Here is a 21,698-nt window from a genome sequence, read left to right as displayed (position 1 = left end):
GGCAGCTTACAATTATATAACTACCTGTAACTCCATGTGGCACATCCCACACACAATACATACATTCCTAATACAGTTATGTATATATATGTGTATGTATTTATGTCTATATATGGGTGTTACAGTACATTTTTTTCACAGTACATTTTTTAAAGATTTATTTATCTATTCTATATAAGTACACTGTCGCTGTCTTCAGACACACCAGAAGAGGGCGTCGGATCCCATTACAGATGGTTGTGAGCCACCATGTGGTTGCTGGGAATTGAACTCAGGACCTCTTGAAGAGCAGTCAGTGCTCTTTAACCACTGATCCATCTCAGCCCGCCACAGTGCATTTTTAACATGTGGATTTAGGATTAAACTCTGTTGTCATGACAGTGAGAGTAGTGCCTTCCTGCTAAGTTATCTTAAGTTCGCCTTGACTTTTTGTTTTCTTTCATTGTTGTTTTGAGACAGTCTCAATATGTAGCACTGGCTGGCCTGAAATTCACTATATAGACCAGGCTGGTCTAAAACTCACAGAGATCCTCCTGCCTCTGTTTCCTGGGTGAATGCTGAGATTAAAGACAGAAGCTACCAAGCCCAGCTTTAAAAGAACAAACCAATAGTTTCCTTATGTATCCTAATCTAGCCTCAAACTAAGGAGTCGTCTTCCTCAGTCTCCCGGCTTTGCTAATTTGTTTTGAGATAGGGATTATCTGTATAACCCAGGCTGTCCTTGAACTCAGAGATCTGCCTACCTCTGCCTCCCAAGTGCTGGGATTAAAGGCATGTGCCATTGCTAAGGTATTTTTCAAAATTTTTATTTGGGGAATCCAGAAGTCCTAGCATCTCATTGGTTGTGATTTGGAAGTGATGTCTCTTAAATTGGCCTGTTTTACTGAACACAACGCACTTCCTTCAGATGCAAGTTACAAGTTACTCAGCCTCATCAGGAAACTAGTAAGTTCCTCTGGGATCAAATGGAATTTTTTAAGAACATAATAGATGGAGAGGAGAAACCCTATGGTGGCTATGAAGGCCCTGATGCCATGTATGTGAAATTATATCTTCTGATAGTCATGAATTTATTGTAAAAAAAAAAAAAGAACATGCATTAACATCAGGAACAATAAAGGCCCTGTTGAGTGGTCCAGGTCAGTTTGCAGAGAATGTAACCAATGAGGTCACTTTTAAAGAGATCCCTTTACATGTGCTATGGAAAGTGTGCATGTATTTTACCTACAATGTCTGCTATACTAGCAGCTCCATTGAAACTCCTGAATTCCTAATTGCACCTGAAATGATGATCATGAGCTTCCTAAGTTGTTAAATAAAACAAATTATAATAAACAAATAAAATATTTATTTTATTGAAGCGTGTGTGTGTGTGTGTGCGTGTGCGTGTGTGTGTGTGTGTGTGTGTGTATACGTGAGCATGTACCTGAGATTGATTTGTTTGTTTGTTTTTTAAGACTGTGGTTTCTCTGTACAGTTCTGACTGTCCTGGAACTTACTCTATAGACTAGTAGACTAGGCTGGCCTCAAACTCAGAGACTATCTACCTCTGTCTCTCAAGTGTTGGGATTAAAGACTCACACCACAACTGGGCTATGTATGTTGTGGACCACAAGCCTGCAGGAGCCTGAGGAGGTCAGAAGAGGTGTTAGATACCCTGGAACTGTAGTTACAAATAGTTGTGAACTGCCACGTGTCTACTAGGAATGTAACCAGGTCCTCTGCAAAAGCATTGAGTGCTCTTAACTCCTAATCCATCTTTCCAGGCCCTGTGTTATTTTTTCCAAGAAAATCATGGCATACAAAAAGTCACAGCTGGTGCTTCAGGGATGGCTCAGAGAGGTTAAGAGCACTGGACCTGGCTTGGATTCCCAGACCTACATGGTGACTTACAACTATCTGTAACTCCAATTCTAGGGGATCAACCATTGTCATCTGCCCTCCTTTGGCACTACATGCACTTACATACATGCAGACAAAATACACACATAAGATAAAATAAATATTTTGTTGTTTATGTTTTTCATTTTATGTCCACGACTGTTTTTGTGTCTGTGGACCACATGCATGTAGTACCCTCAAAAGCCAAAAGAGGGCGTCAGATCTCTTGGAAACTGGAGTCACAGTCAGACACCAATGTCCTCTGGAAGAACAGTCAGCACTCTTAACTGCTAAGCCAATTCTCCAGTCCCCATTAAATCTTTTTTGAAAACAGAAAAGGCCATGGTTTAGAGAGCATACATCTTTTAAATCATACACACACACACACACACACACACACACACACACACACACACACACACACACACACACGTCTGTTGATTTGTGATTTTGTTGTTGTTCTGTGTTGAGAGAGTCCTAGGTAATTGGATACCCTGCTACTCACTCTGTAGTCTAGGGTGGTCTCTCCTGGGCAATCCTCTTTTCTCAGCCTACGGAATGCAGAAATTAAAGGCTTAATCATTTCTGTTTGATGGGATGGTCATACATAGAAAACAGCTGTCATAACTGGGGGTAGGTATAGGAGATGAGTAGAAGAGACTGAAACTTCATACTAGTCGAGCCATTGTTTGATTCCCCATACCCCCGTGGTAGAATTTATCTTCTTTTTTTCATAATAATGTATTTATTATCTAAAGTTTGGGAACCATTAGGATAAATATGCCCATGTAAGTAACTTCAAGTAGCTATGTACACACACACACACACACACACACACACACACACACACACACACACACACTCACTCACAGGGACACAGGGTGGGTTGGGCACCACAGACCTCCCCAACATTGTAATAGCTTATTAGACAGCACAGGTCTATGTAATTGTGTCCCCATATAAGGTATAGGTAGTGCCTATTGGGATAATCTGCCATCCAGAGTATGAATTAATTACTGAGGATTAACTACTGGTGCCTATCAATTGAACCTTGTAATCCTTGGTTAACCGCCTGGGAGAGCTAGGCATTATGGAACAACGAAGGTTATTATTACCTGATAGGCCTCCTATGGGATAAAGAGTAGGTTTGATGCGAAGACCTCCAACGTACTGGTTCCGGCAACGGCCGTCCAACCTGTTGAGTCTCTCTGCGACGGAACCTTAGTATGTTTGGCCTATCAGGTGTTCTGGTTACCATGGAAATAGAACTAGTCACAGTTCTGGGTAATCACTGAGATTAAAATGTCAAAATCGCTTGCCCTATTGCCTCTTTCTACAATCATGACCATTTCAGTTACACTTCTCAAACATATCCAGCACTGAGAAAGGAAACTAAAACTGTATAGGGTGTCAGGGTGGACGCTTTGAGGAAGTGTGAAGAAAGAAACATGGCGGGGCACTTTTTTTTTTTTTTTCAGTAGCAAACGGCTAGCTCTGCCACATAGAATACAATGACATTGTTACTCTTAATTTTGCACAGGCGCAGTGCATAAACTCTCAGCACACGCCTACGTGCACATTTTTCTCCCCTTTTCTCTCCACTCTTCCTCTCCGCACACGTTCTCTCCTTTCCTCCTCCCACCACTAGGTTTTCGGTCCTTCCGTAGGGCTGGGTTAGCCTCTCCTTCCGACCCCCTACCTTCCACTGCTGGCTCCCCCTCCCCCTTCCTTTTCCGTCTTGCGCTCAACGCCTCTAGTGCATGCGCATAAGATACAAAGCCTCGCTCTTTGTCCCCCATCTGTCGTTCACACGAACCCAAGGCTTTGACAGTCAGTAGCCAATAGAAGCTAAAGATGGCGGATAAAATGAATCCTTCTCTAGAGATAAACTTTGACTGGCAGTTCACGTAGCCAATCGGGAATCCAACATTGACCACCCCCTTGGGAGGCACCGAGCTCCGTCGGCTCGTTTCCGGCGGTCGCGCGCTCTTTTCTCGGGACGGTGGAGGCCGTGCAGCGTCGCCCTTAGTCTGAGCAAAGAACTGTGGGCAGAGGGTGAGTTTTGGGATGGCTCTTTGGTTGCTTGGGGGACAGTGGGGCTTCCTGCGACACTCTGTGAACGAAGGTGTTAGGGCGAGGCCGGGATTGTACACAGGCAATGGGTTCGGAGGGCCCGTGAGGCCTTTCCCCCTCTGCGCAAGGCCTTCGCAGCCCACCCGTGAGATCCAGAGCGCGCTGTGTTTTCACCGGAGGCATTAGGCCATACTTTCTTTTGCTTCCCCCTGCCCAGGCTCTTGTGCTACTCACGAATTTTTAACAGCCCCCAAGTTGGTGGCTTCTGAACGCTCTTGGACCAGAGGGTGTGGGGTCTATTATCTACTAAAGCCCTGAAGTCGAGGTAAGGAGGAGGAGGCGCTTTGCTTTGTCGCATGCTCCTCCTCTCCAGCCCTTCAAGGCCATTAATTCCTAGAGGGCCAGCGGGGCCCCTGGAGCTATGGATTTTTTGTTGTTGTTGTTTTTTGTTTTTTGAAACAACTTTTAAGTCGGAAGTTTGCTACTTCAGACCCCTTGGCTTTTGGAGCTAAGTTCATGAAACACCCTCCACCCCACCCTTGCGCGCGCGCGCCTTTTTCTCCGAATCTCTTGCTCCTTAAGCCTTTCCTAGCCGTTTGTAGGCATCGCTTTTCTAAATTAAACTTAAATCTGTGGCTTTACTTTCGAGTATTTTTCACTTTGCGGAAGCCTTTCTGAAAGCTGACACCTTTCTTTGTGTTTTTTTAACAGCAGTCGGGGTTAGGACTGGGAGGCAGACACTTGGCTGTGTTCAAATCGAAGTCAAGGTAGGTGCAGGAGGTAGGCTCACGAGGTAAAGTGCAGGATGCTTAACTGAATGCAGATTTCACAGACAACGAAATTAATTTTTGGTGGACTTTTCATGTTATTTAAGCTAAACAGTTTTTGGAAATCTGAAACTAAAATGTGACTGAGCAGCGTGGGTATGTTTTGGTTTTTGTTTTTATTCCCCTAATTATGGCTGTCCTAATACAGGTTAGTGCTTAAATTTATGTTTGTCCAACTTCATTGTTATTAAATGAAAAGTCCTAAGAAACTCAGCAGCAGCCTTTACCATGATTGTATTTTACAGCTTTCACGGTTGCCCACCAGGCGCCATATCAGCCTGGTAAATTCACACTGGATTTCTCTAGCAGTTTCCCACTTAGTAATTTGACTCTTCTAAAATGGAAAGGACCTTGATTTAGATTTTGGTACCTGTGATTAATGTGAGCCTGAACATGTGTGCAGTTGTATCACACAGCGTAGCCGCAGTCCTTTCCGTTATGGTTAATCTTAGGACATGGAAGTAGACAGAAATCCTATCTGTTGATCTCTGTAGTTGGGGCTTGATAAGCTTATTTCTGTATATATCATGAAATTATATTGCTGCAGTTAACATAGGAACATATTTCTCGTGTACTTGGTGCTTACTGTGTATACAGTGGTAATTTAGGTTCCTGGGGCTGTGCTAACCTTCGTGGGTAAATGGGAACTTTGGGACAAGACTACATGGAAGGGAAAGATTGGTTATTACAAGCATCCATGACCAGACATGGAGGCAGAGGCAGATGGATCTCTTGAGAGTTAAAGGCCAGCCTGGTCTACAGAGCAAGTTTCAGGGCAGCTAAGGCTATGTAGAGAGACTGTGTCTCAAAAAAGAAAGAGGAAGAAAAAAGTTATTCATTAGTTGGGTATCCATACCTTTTTTTTTATATTAGAGCCCAGAAATTGGCAATTTAGGGACAATCTGGTGGTGGCATTTATTAAGTGAGAATAGGAATGGTGGCTTCCTTTTGGACCAATTGGGTCATCGTTCCTGAATGACAGCTAAATGCTTTGTAGTAGTATTTCACTTAGACCTTAAAGTGAACCATCCCTGTAAGATCAGTAACTGTTAGTCACCCTCATCACCTCCATCGTAACAGGTTCTGGAACCAGTAAGTTTGCTGGAGTTTAACTCGAATTGAAGGCTCATTTGATGCATGATGGTTTTGAATTTTAGAGGTCAAGAGATCTGAGTTCTTTCTTACACTGGATTGGCCTTGGATGGGTAAAGTATTTTGGGGGCTTCTGTTTCTTCCTTTAAAAGGAAAACAGCTGGGGGCACTAAATGAAATAATGCAGATATCACAAGTTGCCTGGATTTTGTTTATTGTTAAAGTCAGGGTCTCACCCACTAGGATGGCCTGGTGCTCACCATGCAGTCCAGGTTGACTTACATCTCTCAGATATCGATCCACCTACTTTCGCCTCCTTGTGTTGGAGTTAAAGAAGTGGACTAGAATGCCCAGGTTTTTGGTTTTAGGGGGCAGGGCCTCAAAATGTATCCCAAGCTGGCCTGAAATTTGAGGTCACCCTCTGAAGCCCGAACCACTAAGCTAAGCTCAGCTTCTATAAAGGTTTCTATTAACATGGAAATATATATGGATTCCTTTGAGTGATAGAAGCTACTGGGGCTGGGTCCATTCATTTCTAATTAAAGACTGGAGAAAAAATGTTTCTTGGTTCTTAACCTGAGAAAAGGTAAGAATTAGTGGGACAAATGGCTGTGAAGATGACAATATGCCGCTGACTATACTTGGTAATAAAGGGAGACATTTAACACCTAGACTTAAAATAGGAAAAGATTTGCGTCTACTACCTTCCTCCATCTCAACTGTTTTTGGGATGGGCTTTCATTTCTTTGTCTTTTTGGAGGGAAAATGTTGAGTCTTGATACGTAGCCAAGGCATTCCTGAAACTCTTATCTCAGCCTATACAACTCTGGAAGTACAGGTGTGTGCTTGCTTGTCTTTTCTCCCCTTTGAGACAGGTTCACACTGTAGCCCACACACATGCTGACTTCAAATAAAAGGCTACAATTATAAGAATAAGCCACCTTTACCCAGTTTCCTGGAGTCATGTGGTGGTACATTCTTAATCCCAGCACTCAGGAGGAAGAGGCTAGTCTGGGATGCCAGGACTACCCACAGAGAAACCCAATAGCAAAAAAAAAAAAAAAAAAAAAGAAAAGAAAGAAAGAAAAGAAAAGAAACAAATATTCTTTTTTTGAAAAATGCTTTTATTTGTCATTAAATCACTACACTTGTTGAAAACATTTAAAAATATGGTTTTCCAGAAAAACTACACTGTCAAGAGTCACAAAGCTAGATTCTGTTTCCTAATAAGTAAACAAAGCTTAAAGCGCTGCTGTGCTGTTATAGGGGGGAAAATGAAAGCTATCTAAATTATGATGGATTAGTGTCTAGCCACACATACTTTGAGTGGGCATTTACAATTATGTTGACATTGCAGAAAGGAGGAAAATCTGAACATCAAATGGTACCAGTAGCTCAGGATATAAATAAGCAGAGTTGGAAGTGATAAAAGGATCATTTAAATGCAGATGTGCCCAAATTGAAAAATCTATGTGTGTTGATTCTAATAGTGAAAATTAGAACGTAAAGTGTCCAACACAATAGGGGCTTGGCTGACAGTGTTTTCCATTCATGTTAGTCTTATTTTTTGGAGGAGTGACAGGGAGAGACAGGATCTCTATTAGCTTTGGCTGTCCTCTAGCTTGCTATGTAGACCTGTCTGCCTCCTTAATTATGGAAAAGGATTATAAACTGGTTTTTTTGTTTTTTTTTCTTTTTTTTTTTTTTTTTTTTTTTTTTTTTTTTTTTTTTTTCTTTTTTCAGAGCTGGGGACCCAACCCAGGGCCTTGCGCTTCCCTAGGCAAGTGCTCTACCACTGAGCTAAATCAACCCCCGTTTTTTTCTTTTTTTTTTACTTTTTTTTATGGGGGGTATTGTTATTTTGTTTTGATTTTTGAGATAGTTTCTTTGTGTAGCAGGGCTAACCTGGAACGAGATCCACCTGTCTTTGCTTCCCAGTGCTGGGATAAAAGGCGTGTACCACCACTGCCGGGCATATACCTATTTTAAATTAGATTTTGCTTGTTTTTTTTTTTTTATTTTGTGGTCTTTCAGTAGTATGTATCTATATCACATGTGTCCACGGAGGCTAGAAGAACTGGAGTTAATTACAGGTGCTTGTGAAGCACCATGTGGGTGCTGGGAATTGAATGGGGTCCTTTGCAAGAGCAACAACTTACTAGAGCATCTCTTTAGCCTATCCCAAACAGGTTACTTTAATGTGCCACTTCAGATAGGAACTGATGGGAACTAAAGAGATGGCTCAACTGTTAAGAGCACCTACTGCTCTTGCAGAGGACCTGAGTTCAATTCCCAGCAACCTTATCAGGTAGCTTCATAACTCTTTTGAAACTTAAGCTCCAGGGATGCCATGCCCTCTTTGTCTTCAGGCACTGTACTTGCATACACAAAACCACACAGATAAATAAACACATAATGAAAATGGAATCCATGTTAATGATTAGAAGGTTGTATTAGGGTTCTTTAGAAGAACAGTACTAATAGAGTGAAGACAGACAGATAGATGTAAAGGAGATTTGTTACAGGTTGTGATCCATATAGATCAACAATGGCTGTTTACCAATGTCAAGTTTGAGAATCCAGCAGTTATGTTCATGAGGCTGGATGTCTCAGCTGGTCCTCAGTATATACTGGAATCCTGATGAAGTAGACGTTGAAGCTAGTCAAGGAATGGACTTGCCATCGAGATTGAGGGCAAGCAGGCAAAGAAAGTAAGCTTCCTTCTTCCATGTCCTTTATATAGGCTGCCACCAGAAGGTGTGGTCCAGATTAAAAGTGATTCTTCCCACTGCAGATGATTTAATTAACAAAAATCCCTCACAGGTGTGTCCAGCTATTAGCGTGAGGGTTTTTTTGTGATGGATATTCTTGGTTGACAACCTTACCTTATTTGGAACTAACTAAAACCCACATAAAGATATACACAAAAAACCCTCACACTAATAGCTACTATTTTTTGTGTATATCTTTATGTGGTTGTGTACCCAAGAGGGTCAGAGACATCTGATTCCCTAGAGTAGGAGTTACAGGCATTTGTGAATTGTTCAAGTGGGTGTTGGGACCAGGGTTGTTTTTTTTTTTTTTTTCTTTTATCTCCTTCCTGATCGCTATAGCCCAGGTTGCCCCTAAACTCATAATTTCCTGCCTCAGCCTCTTAGAGTGCTGGAACTACATAAATGTGCCACACAATGGCTGATTTTGGGTTTGTGGCTTAATTTTTTTTGAATTTACAAGCCAGATGTGGGTTCCAGGCCAGCTGGGGCTACATGGACCCACCTGGGCATATATCCCTGTAATCCCAGTATTCTGGGAGACAGGTGAGTCTTTGTGTTCTGGGCTAGCCTGGTCTACACAGTAAGCTCCAGTAAAGCCAGAACTACATAGAAAAGCTGGTCTCAAAAAAAATTAAGTATATGTATGTGAGGTCAGGGGAGAAAGTATGAGAGTCAGTTCTCTGCTTCAAGTATAAGAGTCCTAGGGGGTTGAACTACTTGAATTGTTAATATATTATTTTATTATGTTCTCACATTACATGTTTATTGATCTGTATGTTATTTAACCATCTTCAAGTAAAGATATATAAATATTAGAGTGTCACCAACTTTAACCATAGACAAATTACGGAACATATAAGGAATTAACGGAACATAGTAACATATAAGGAGTAGTCAGTCCTCATAAAACACCAGGGTTTATAGCTGCTGGTTGCAAATGGAAAACAGTACAACTATTAAATAAGAATTTTTGTAAGGTGCAGTATATGCTACGTAAGGAAAGGTGACCATCACATTCAGCAACTGTGAGCTCTGTTTGTTAAAACACAAGAGTAGTGGTACAGACGTAGACCATTGGTGCAACCTGGTCTGAACAACATGAGAATAATCTACCACTAGATTTAAGTCCTGATGCAAAATGTAATAAGTATATTGTTAGAATTTCTGTAACATTGGTGAGAAATGTGATTGAAAAGTTGTGAGAATTCTCCTGGTGTAGTAGCATATGCCTTTAATCCCAGCACTTAGGAGGCAGAGGCAGGCTGACCTGACTGACCCTCTTGAGTGCCTATGATGTATTGGTTTTTTATTTGGGTAATCATATTTTACTAGCATGAGTAAGAGCATATTTACTGGTGCCTGGGGTTAAAAGTGGTTGTTTTTCCAGTGGACTGGGGCTCAATTCCCAGCACCCACATGGCAGCTCATAACCTGTCTGTAACTCCAAGATTTGATACCTTCACACAGACATATATGCCAGCAAAACATCAATGCACAGCAAGTAAAAAAGTAAGTTGAAAAAGACTTACTGGCCTGGTAGTGGTGACATAGGCCTTTAGTCCTGGCACTCAGGAGGCAGCAGAGGCAGGCTGATATTTTTCTGAGTTTAAGGCCAGCCTGGTCTTGATTTATTGATTGATTAATTTATTTGGTTTTTCAAGATAGGATTTCTCTGCTTGTCTTTGTCTTTGAAATGCTTGAGTTAGCAAGATGTGTGCCGCTGCCACCCCGTCTTTTATTAGTAGCAGTCTTTATAAAGCCTTTAGTGTTGGGATTAAAGGAATGTGCTGTTTTGAGACAGGATCTCACTGAAACTTACGTAGACTGGGTTGACCTCAAACTCACAGGAATCTCCTGCCCCTGCCTCAGCCTCCCGAGTACTAGAATTAAAGGCATATTTTATCAGGTCTGTCCTTGTATGTTTTGCTTTTTTGTTCGATTTTTGATTCTGGTTTTCCAAGGCAGATTTCTTTCTGTACCCCTGGCTGTCCTGGTACTTGCTCAGTAGACCAGGCTGGCTCCAGACTCACAGAGATTGCGTTCACAAGCCCTGGGATCCCACCCCCATCAATCTATCAATCCATCTATCTATCTATCTATATGATATTTTTTTTTTAATTTGAGACAGGTTCTTAAATATCCTAGGCTGTCCTACATTTTACTTTAGAATAACCAGGCAAAAGATAGAATACCAATATAGTTTTAATGATGTGTAGATCATCAGGAAGGTAATTGACTGAATCCTGATACTTACTGGGTTTTCGACATTCCAAATTTTTCTTTAGGGTGCAAAAATGCAGAGCAATAAAACCTTTAACTTGGAGAAGCAGAATCATACTCCAAGGAAGCACCATCAGCATCACCACCAGCAGCACCATCAGCAACAGCAGCAGCAGCAGCAGCAGCAGCAGCAGCAGCAGCAGCAGCCACCCCCACCAATACCTGCAAATGGACAGCAGGCCAGCAGCCAGAGTAAGTAGCTGCTGGGTGATGGGAGGATGTAAACAGGTTCCCTTGGGAATGTTTTTTTTTTTTTTTACACATTTTTTTGTTTTAAGATTTATTTATTATGTATACAGCATTGCACATGCAGGCCAGAAGAGGGCACCAGATCTCATTATATATGGTTGTGAGCCACCATGTGGTTGCTGGGAATTGAACTCATGACCTCTGGATGAGCAGACAGTGCTTTTAACCTCTGAGCCATCTCTCCAGCCCAGGAATGGTTTTATGGCTTTTAGAGAAGTCTCTCGTGATTATAAGTGAATAAACCTTTGAACTCCACCAGCTTCTGCCTGCAGTGTTGGGATTGGGTGCCACCACTCCCCAACTTTTTGAGATAGCCCTTAGTGCTGACTTAGAGCTTCCTCTGCTTACATTCTGAGTGTTGGGATTAAGGACATGTGCTGCCATATTTCATTATTCTGGTTTGGTTTGGTTTGGTTTGGTTTGACAAGATTTATTTTATGTGTATGGAGGTTTTGCCTGCATATAGCATATGTGTATATTCCTGGTGCTTGTGGAGGTCAGAAGAGGGCATTGGATCTTCTTTTGGTTTGATTTTTTTTTTTTTTTTTTTTTTTTGAGCTGGGGACCGAACCCAGGACCTTGCGGTTGCTAGGCAAGCGCTCTACCACTGAGCTAAATCCCCAACCCTTGATTTTTCTTAAGATATTTGTCAGCACCATGTTGGTGCTGAGAATCAGTGAGTCCTGAAAGGTCAATAAGTAATCTTTTTTTAAAAAAAGATTGATTTATTTTATTTATATGTATACACTGTAGCTGTCTTCAGACAGACCTGAAGAGGCATCAGATCTCATTACAGATGGTTGTGAGCCACCATGTGGTTGCTGGGAATTGAACTCAGGACCTCTGGAAGAGCAGTCAGTGCTCTTAACCACTGAGCCATCTCTCCAGCCCCAATAAGTAGTCTTAACTGCTCAGCCAACTCTTTAGCTCCTCCTATTTGGTTCTTAATTCACATTTTATAAGTGAAGGGGATTGATCACTTGAAACAAAGGTATTCTGACATATTGGCACATTTTACTCCCAAATATATGTCTATGTAGTTAGTCATCAGAGAATATAGGAACACTTTCTAAGGTTTAATGGGGAGTTGGCTATAAGACTTGGTGGCACATGCCCAGCCCACTTTTAATCTGTAAAAAGTTTTTGTATGTTGTTGTTCAGGAAACTGAGTACCTATAAAAACAAACCTGGTGTGACGAGGGTACCTAGAGAGATGGTTCAGTGGTTAAGCGCATTTTCTGCTCTTGCGCAAGCCTTAAGTTGGGTTCCCAGCACCTACATGAGGTATCTTACTACCAACTGTAACTCCTCTTCCAGGAAATTCAGCATTTTTTTCTGACTCCATGGGTACCCATGCACATGTAGCAAATAGTCACACTCAACACATATACACATTAATAATTTTTTTAAAGGGGAGGTAATGGTGGAGACTGGTAAGGTAGCTCAGTAGTTAAGAGCTGTACTTCTCTTAGAGAAGATTCAGATTCATTTTTGACACTCCTGAGGTGGCTCAGAACCATTTGTAACTACAGTTCCAGGGGAATCTTGCATATAATTCATCCAGGCAGATATACACATTTTTTTTTTAAAAAAGCCAAACATAATTGGGCTCCAGCAGATGACTCAACTCTTAAAGCACAAACCTAAGGACCCGGAGTCCTGGAAACCACTGCGTGGGAGAAAGGCAACTCCTAAAAGTTGCCCCCTAACCTTCATATGGCCACATGTGTGCATGCTCTTCGTGTGTGTGTGTGTGTGTGTGTGTGTGTGTGTGTGTGTGTGTGTGTGTGTGTGTGTGTGTGTGTGTGTGTGTGTGTGAGTTACATACCAGATGATAAATTTTGAAAGATAACTAGAATTTAGGGGCAAAAATATTTATTACTCATTTCTTTTTGTGCAACCTATTAAGGTTGTGAACGTTGATAACTGGTTAAGAAAATAGAGCAATTTTAAAAGTCTGATTCCTTAAGGCAAAGATCTACTCAATAGTATTGTCAAGTTGCTGTGTCATTTGATTATTTATTTCTGATTAGCTACCTTAGTTTCTGGATTATAGTAGGGCTGCTAAGAAGTCCCCTGGTCTCTTTAAGGTGCAATTTGCTGATGAGTAGGATACATTGGGAAGTGGTGCTTGTCTCTCCCATCACAGAAACAGTGTTGAAGATATGACCAGTTCTTTACCCAGTCTTTGATTGACTGTCTTCTTTCAGATGAAGGCTTGACTATTGACCTGAAGAATTTTAGGAAACCAGGAGAGAAGACCTTTACCCAACGTAGCCGTCTCTTTGTGGGCAATCTTCCCCCTGACATCACTGAGGAGGAAATGAGGAAACTTTTTGAGAAATATGGGAAAGCAGGCGAAGTTTTCATTCATAAGGATAAAGGCTTTGGCTTTATTCGCTTGGTGAGTGTGAGCTTTGGAGCATATGCTTTGAGAGATAGGGAAGACTGGGGAGTGAATATGGAAAAATAGCAGTGAAAAGAATGGCATTGTCTATATGGTTATAATTTTTGGAGTCTGGCTCTCTTAGAACTCACTTTGTAGACCAGACTGACCTTGAACTCGAGATCTGCCTGCCTCTCTGCCTCCTGAATGCTGGGTTTTAAAGGTGTGCACCACTACCACCTGGCCTTATATGCCTGGAATACATGGGCTGAAATGTTTAGGGGTTATTTTTGGTTGCAGATCTCATATTTTAACCCCAGGCTATCCATGAACTTGCAGACTTCTACCTCTGCTTTCTGAGCTCTTGATTAAAGAGAAAATGAAGCTTATTTTAATGATTATCAAGGCTTATATAATTTATTTCCAAACTCCTTGTATGCATGTTATCTTACTCTTAAAAATCATGAAGGGACAAGTTCTTTTTGTGAATATCTGTTTTCTTTCTGAAGCAGGCTGCCTCTAACATGCCAACTCTTGTACATATTAGATAAGTGTCCTACCACTCAGCAATGCTCACTTCTACCAATTGTAAATGTAACTTTTAAAATCTGATTTTATTTAAGAATAGTATATAAGAAAGAAGCATTTTAAATAGATGCTAAATGAGGAGCAAAGTGTGACGAGCTCTCACTTTGAGAGGATGGCTGGAACTAGATTTTATTCCTGCAAATGTAATGCCACAGCAAGTCATTTTCTCTAGATACTTCCTTAGGTCTGTGAAGTAGGGAAGAGATGTCCCGTCAACATTTTCTGGTTCTAAATAAGCTTCTTGGTTGCAGGATCTGACACCCTATTCTTACTTCCATAGGCACCAGGCACACATGCTGTGCATAAATGTACATACAGTCAAAACATTTATTCTCATAAAATAAGTATTCTTCATTGAGGACAAGTAATTCTGGTGTGTTAATGGAAATTAAAATCCAAGTGCTGTATTGTTAAGTATACAGCTATGACTCTGCCCTAGAACTCACTATGTAGACTAGGCTAGCCTACAGATCTATAAGTGCTAGAATTAAATATGTGTGCCACCACACCCAGGTTTTTTGAGTTTTGTTGATGGTTGCTTGGTTAGTCTTTTGTCAAATTCTAATTTTCTTTTTTGTTTTCCCCAGGAAACACGAACCCTAGCGGAAATTGCCAAAGTGGAGCTGGACAACATGCCACTCCGTGGAAAGCAGCTGCGAGTGCGCTTTGCTTGTCACAGTGCATCCCTTACGGTTCGCAACCTTCCTCAGTACGTGTCCAACGAACTGCTGGAAGAAGCCTTTTCTGTGTTTGGCCAGGTGGAGAGGGCTGTAGTCATTGTGGATGACCGAGGAAGGCCCTCGGGGAAAGGCATTGTTGAGTTCTCAGGGAAGCCAGCTGCTCGGAAAGCTCTGGACAGATGCAGTGAAGGCTCCTTCTTGCTAACCACGTAAGTAATTTTCAGGCAATGGTTTGAGGTTCCTTATTTCTTTAGCATGGAGCATTAACATCTAGTAATCGTGTTCTTATTTTCATTTAAAGACTTAATACTAACAGCTTTTCTAATGCAGTTTCAGTATAATCCTACTCACGTATTCAAGTGCATGTCCATGCCATGGTAGACATGTGGGGACTTGGGACAATTTTGGAAAGTCGGCTTTCTCCTTCCACCTTTACATGTGTTCTGGGACCAAGCTCAGGTTGTCTAGCTTGTGTGGGCCTTTATCCATCAGGGTACGATACAATGATAACTTTTTAGGCTGGAGAATTACTTCAGTGGTTAAGAGCACTGGCTGCTCTTGCAGAGAACCGAGTAGGATTCCCAGCACCCACATGTTGGCTCAAGACCATCTGTAATTTCAGTTCTAGGGAATCTGATGCCAGCCTAAACAGGCATCAGGCATGGAAGTGATACATTGATGTACATCTGGGGAAAGCACTCATACACATGGAATAATAATAGCTTTTCATTGGGCATGGTAGCCCATGCCTGTGATTCCAGCACTTGGAAGGTAAAGATAAACGGATCTGGAGTTAAAGTCATCCTTAGCTATATAACAAGTTGCAAGTTAGCCTGGGATAGGTGAAAGTGTCTCCAAAAGCAAAAAAAAGTTTTCCCTTCTAGAAATTTAGAATGTTTCTTAAAATGTTTTGTTGAATGTACTTTCTCTTAGTGTTTTCCTTCCTTCATTTTCTGGAGTTATCAAATATATTAGATAACTTGATCTACTCCCTTTAACATTTTTTGAGACTATTACAGAGATCTGAAACCTGGCTCCATCTGGGCTGTTATCCCCAAATTATTCATAATGCTGGTAAGAGGGACTCCATTACTTGGGGTTAGATTTGAAATTCTTAGGAAATATGTTTAGATGTGGTTCATAACTATAGCCCCAACATTTGGAAGACTGAAGCAAGAGTAGTGTCATTAACTTGAGACCAGCACAGTTTACAGTATGAATCCTTGCCAAATTCTCATTCCTGTCAAAACTACTATATTTGTCCAGTCTTATCCGTAATTAGTTCTTGTGCCAATGTCAGGTGTAGGGAACATCCTTGTTAGGGTATGGCCTCATTAACATTTTCTTCTTTCACCCAGATTTCCTCGGCCTGTGACTGTGGAGCCTATGGACCAGTTAGATGATGAAGAGGGACTTCCGGAGAAGTTGGTTATAAAAAACCAGCAATTTCACAAGTGTGTGGTCCAGTTGTTGACTTTTATATGTTTCTGGGGTAGGGGTAGGGTGTGTTTATATGTGTGGTACTGGTAGTTGAACCCAGACCCTTAACATATTTGACTATACTTCATCCCGTAGTTATTTTTCTACTCTTGAAACTTAAAGGTGTATTTAAAAGAGGCATTGCCTTTGCTGTATACATGTGCTCACTTGGTCTTTAGAAAAGAATGTGATGCTATGAAATCTTGGACAAAAGTAATACATAATGTGTATTGTCTATAGGGAGAGAGAACAGCCACCCAGATTTGCACAGCCTGGGTCCTTTGAGTATGAGTATGCCATGCGCTGGAAGGCTCTCATTGAGATGGAGAAGCAACAGCAGGATCAAGTGGATCGAAACATCAAGGAGGCTCGTGAGAAGCTGGAGATGGAGATGGAGGCAGCACGCCACGAGCACCAGGTTATGCTAATGAGGCAGGGTGAGTAGAGACCTGTAGGTAGGAAAAGTGGAATACATAGCAAATGCCAGTTTTGTTCAGTGATTTCTTTGTTCCTTAGTAGAAAAAGACGAAATCTCTGCTTTTATTTATGAAATACTTTGTTTATCCCAGTAAGGAGATGAGTTTGGAGATGGGTATAGAATACTGGATAGATTCTATGAAGAAAGAAATGATAAAAGTTTGAGTTTACTTGCATGGTCATTCTGGGATTATATATTGTCTTAATTAAGGGTTCTGTTGCTGTGATAATAAACCAAGCATGACCAAAATCAATTTGAGGAGGAAACAGTTTATTTTGTCTTAAAATTACAGGTAACTCCATCATTGAGAGAAGCTAAGGCAGGAACAAATGTAGGGGTGCTGTTTGCTAGGTTGTTACCCAAGGCTTGTCCACCTACCTACCTACCTTTCTTCCTTCCTTCCTTCCGTCCTTCCTTCCTTCCTTCTTTCCTTGATATTGTGATGTAGTTTTTGGTTTTGGGGTTTTGTTTGTGGCTTAGTTTCTCTGTGTGGCCCTGGCTATCCTGGAACTAGTCTGTAGATCAGGCTGGCCTTGAACTCAGAGATCTCTGCCTCTCAGGTGCTAGGATTAAAGGAGTACACCATGCCTGCTCATCCACCCACCATGAGCTAGGCCCTTCCCATCAATCAAGAAATGTACCACAGCCTTGTCCACTGACCAATCAATTGAGGTTTCCTCTTCCAAAATGACTATTATCTTTTGTCTTGGTTGACATCTTTGCTTTCTGGATATTTATGGGAAATTGTTGTATATATGAAAAGAGAATCAAAAAGTCTCAATCTGTTGATAGATTTGATGAGACGTCAAGAAGAGCTTCGAAGAATGGAGGAACTGCATAACCAAGAGGTTCAGAAACGAAAGCAGTTGGAACTCAGGTACATTTATTTATTTATTTATTTATTTATTTATTTATTTATTTATTTATTTATTTATTTTCTTGGTTTGGGGCCTGGTTTCATGCTTCTCCATCTCAATGAGAGCCTTCCAGCACATGTGTTGAGGCCTTCTACCAAATGGTCCTAAGAATTAAACTTGCATTCAGCCTGGACAGCAAGCACCTTTATGCACTTAGAGCTGCATTGGTTCTAGGAGTTGCCTGAGGGCTTCCTGAAAGAGAAAGAACTCGATGCTGGTCTCTTAATTTCTTTGAATGTTGCCCTTATTCTTGGCAAGCTGTGCTGGCTTTAGGTGTCTTAATCTTCTTCCCTTTCAACTGGTCCACTCATTTTCTGGAATGTCTTTTATTTTAAAATGCATTGATAATTCTATAGGCAGGAAGAGGAACGCAGGCGCCGTGAGGAAGAGATGCGGCGACAGCAAGAAGAAATGATGCGACGGCAGCAGGAAGGATTCAAGGGAACCTTCCCTGATGCGGTATATCTCCCATGTGCCTATGATGTGGTAGGCCAGTCATCATATAAGAAAGACTATGAAATGTCTGTAAGGGTACTAGGTTATGATCAATTATTCTATGTTACAGAATTCCTTTTAGGAAAAAAAATTGTTGATAGGAGGTGAGGTAAGATTTGGGGGAGAGCTTTTGCTATATATAGCAAATTTAGGATGAAAATCTGGTTACTTATATCCAGTGATAATAAGAGAAATTTGAGTCCTATAGCAGACTTTGGCTCATCCACTGCTACCCTTGTAATTAGATGATTTGCAGCTTTAAGAAGTTAACTATTTCTTCCCCCGTTGCCTCTTTTGTTTCTAATAGAAAATTATGTTACCTACAATCACTGTCCAGATAGCAAGCAGGCATTAATATGTCATCACTGCTTACTTCCCTTTGTGTTGTCATCAGTGCATTGTAACAGCAACTGTTGTCTTGGACTATGTTAAGTATATATTGTTTTTCAGAGAGAGCAAGAGATACGGATGGGCCAAATGGCTATGGGAGGTAAGGACTTAAGAATTAGATAGTTGTGGTGCCTTTTGGGGGGTATAAAGGGTAGTTATAAAATAGATAGTAGCAGGTATCCAGGAACCAAAGAACTGCCTGTCTAGTTTTTTTGTTTTTTAGATTGTCTGGCTAGTTACTGTGATCTGCCTATCTCTGTCTCTCAAAGCCAGGGGTAGCAAGCATATACAGCATGGCCCAGCTCTTTTTGTTCTTTTGAGACAGGTTCTTACTGTGTAGCCCTGGCTGTGCTGAAACTCATTATGTACACCAGGCTGGTCTTGAACTTAGAGATCCACCTACCTCTGCTTCCTAAGTGCTGGGATTAAGAGTGAGCCTTGATGCTTGGCTTTTGATGTGCAAATTGGGCTTTTTAAATTCAGATTTTTGTACTTGGGGAGCCTTCTTTCTCTTTCTTAATCTGCCTTAGGAAGCTTCTGCCTAGTCCACATTTAAATGACATCACATTGGGGGGTTGGGGATTTAGCTCAGTGGTAGAGCGCTTGCTAGGCAAGTGCAAGGCCCTGGGTTCCGTCCCCAGCTCTGAGAAAAAAAAAAAAGGACATCACATTTTTCAGGGACGTTAGGGCTTATAGGCTGGGAGTAAAGGATTGATTGCCTACTGGATTGTTGTTCCCCTTGGGAGGTATTAATCTTTGCCCCCCTATAGTGATCATACTACACTGCTTTAGGTGCCATGGGCATAAACAATAGAGGCGCCATGCCCCCTGCTCCTGTGCCACCTGGTACTCCAGCTCCTCCAGGACCTGCCACTATGATGCCAGATGGAACCCTTGGATTGGTAATAAATTGCATGGCTTCATAGTAATTGTAAATAGCAATAGGGGGACCTTCTCAACCCTCTGGGGTCTAATTTTTGTGAGTATAGGTGTGTGTATGCAGGTGTGTGTACATGTAAGTGTAGGCTAGAGGTTAGCTGCTTGTGTCATTGCTCAGGGGCTGTCCATAACCTAGGACTTGCCAGTTAGGCTAAGCTGACTGGTCTGTGAGCCCCAGGAATCCTCTAGTCTCCCCAGTACTGGGATTGCAAATTCATACCACCATGCCTTTCCCTATTTCCCTTCCTTTGGGTCCTCCAGCTTGCAGAACAAGCATTTTACCCAACTCAGCTGTCTTCTCAGCATCTCCTACCTCTTGAGTTTATTTCGACTTTGGTACAGATACTAATCTTCAAGACTGTTGGTATTCATAAAATGTAACAAGATCTTAAGGGGCAGTGTGGACAATTGAACCCGGGGTGTGATATATGCTAGGTAAATGTTATCCCACTATCCCAAATCCTTGGTCTTTTTAATCTTGAGAAAATCTAGTATCATACACTCTTTTAACCTTGGAGTTAAACTAGCCTCTGACTGTGACCTGATTAACTTATAGTTGTTGCTATCCTCAGTAAATAAGTTGCTTTTTGTTGTTTGGGGTTTGGGGGTTTTGTTTGTTTTTTGAGGTAGAGTATCTGTAGTCTAGACCAGCTGGCCTCAAACTCAGAGTTGCTCCTGCCTCTTGCCTCCCAAATGCATGTACCACCATGTCTAGCCAGCAGGTCGCTCTTTAAATGGGGAAGTCAAGGTGGGTTAGATATTATGATGTAGAACAGATGATGTGACTCCAAGGGCCTTGGGTTCCACGGCCCAGAAATTGTTCTGGTCTAATTTGAACTGGATAAGGTTGAAGAGCAATAGCCAGTTCTTCCTGGCTCAGGAAAAAGGACTTGGATCGAACCTATCCAAACTAGGAATTCAACTGTATGTAAAGTGTGGATAGAAAGCTAAAGATGGGGGTTGGGGATTTAGCTCAGTGGTAGAGCGCAAGGCCCTGGGTTCGGTCCCCAGCTCTGGAAAAAAGAAAAAAAAAAAAAAAGAAAGCTAAAGATGGGTGACTGAATGCAGCCATAACTTGTAAGGCCTATCCTTCAGTTCTCCACTAGAGCTTTAAAACAGACTTGGTTGCCTGGCTTTTTAACAGTTAGGAGTCTTGAATAGTTAAACAGAAGTGGTCTGTAGTGGGAAGACCTTTGAGCTAGAACCTGCAGAGACAGATTCTGTTGTAACACTGTTCTCTTTCTCTTTTAAGACTCCACCAACAACTGAACGTTTTGGCCAAGCTGCTACAATGGAAGGAATTGGAGCAATTGGTGGAACTCCTCCTGCATTCAACCGTCCAGCTCCTGGAGCTGAATTTGCTCCAAATAAACGCCGCCGATATTAGATAAAGTTGCATTGTCTAGTTTCCTGCAGCCCTTAAAAGAAGGGCCCTTTTTGGACTAGCCAGAATTCTACCCTGGAAAAGTGTTAGGGGTTCTTCCCAATAGATAGGTCTTCCCTGCTTGTTCTATTCTAGGGAGTATGCTTGAAGGCACAGGGGCAAGGGAGGGGTGGTATTTAACAAATCAGTCTGTGGTATAGTGCGTTAAAGTCTGTCTGGTGCATTCCTGAAGTATGTTGATTGTTGGGGGCCTGGAAAATGGACTCGGTTCCATTAACCTTGATCATTCCTCTCCTCCTCTTCCTCTCTCTCTCTTCTCTCTCTTCTCTTCTCCTCTTCTCTTCTTTTTTCTCCTCTCCTCTCTCTCTCTCCCTCCTCTCTCTCTCTTCTCTCTCTCTCTCTCTCTCTCTCTCTCTCTCTCTCTCTCTCTCTCTCCCTCCCTCTCTCTCTCTCTCTCATCCTCTCATCCTTTAATTTTTCATCTTTATTCCCCTCAACCCCAGAGATACTGCCATGTATACCACAAAACCTAAACATGCTCCAATGACCCAGCCCAATTCCTCCATTCACTCCCAGGTGAGAATTCAGACAATGTCCACAGAGGTTACAGCATACATACGGTTCTGTTATATCTCATATATGACCCCTTCATGTCGTAAGGAAGACATTTTCTCTTAGAGGTTTTCATTTTAGTATATCTTAAAAGAAATCTTGTGTTAACTTGCCTCCATCTTCTTCTTGGGTAAGGACTACACTTTGTGCGTCTGCTGTTGCTGTCCACAGCTT

The 21,698-nt window shown here is 41.7% G+C and overlaps 1 protein-coding gene across 1 annotated transcript; it reads left to right on the top strand.

Annotated features, from left to right (window-relative positions):
* Positions 1-3,811: 3,811 nt before the first annotated feature.
* Positions 3,812-21,165, top strand: Nono (non-POU domain containing octamer binding). The gene is made up of 11 exons (XM_032889874.1): positions 3,812-3,936; positions 4,666-4,721; positions 10,933-11,119; positions 13,387-13,580; positions 14,738-15,039; positions 16,189-16,284; positions 16,550-16,746; positions 17,580-17,664; positions 18,061-18,689; positions 19,382-19,491; positions 20,781-21,165. The coding sequence occupies exons 3-9, from the start codon at positions 10,942-10,944 to the stop codon at positions 18,305-18,307; spliced, it is 1,299 nt and encodes a 432-aa protein (XP_032745765.1). The 5' UTR covers positions 3,812-3,936; positions 4,666-4,721; positions 10,933-10,941; the 3' UTR covers positions 18,308-18,689; positions 19,382-19,491; positions 20,781-21,165.
* The last annotated feature ends 533 nt before the right edge of the window (positions 21,166-21,698 follow it).

This window comes from Rattus rattus, chromosome X (assembly GCF_011064425.1).
Source record: "Rattus rattus isolate New Zealand chromosome X, Rrattus_CSIRO_v1, whole genome shotgun sequence".
NCBI lineage: Eukaryota > Metazoa > Chordata > Mammalia > Rodentia > Muridae > Rattus > Rattus rattus.
This window is presented reverse-complemented; position numbering and strand designations above follow the sequence as displayed.

What these genes read in the sequence shown, in the direction of transcription:
- Nono (XM_032889874.1), top strand. Translation starts at nt 10,942, where the DNA reads ATGCAGAGCAATAAAACCTTTAACTTGGAGAAGCAGAATCATACTCCA. An exon ending in AAAAACCAGCAATTTCACAA is followed by an intron (nt 16,285 to 16,549) that starts GTGTGTGGTCCA and finishes TATTGTCTATAG; the next exon opens with GGAGAGAGAACAGCCACCCA. An exon ending in CGAAAGCAGTTGGAACTCAG is followed by an intron (nt 17,665 to 18,060) that starts GTACATTTATTT and finishes ATAATTCTATAG; the next exon opens with GCAGGAAGAGGAACGCAGGC.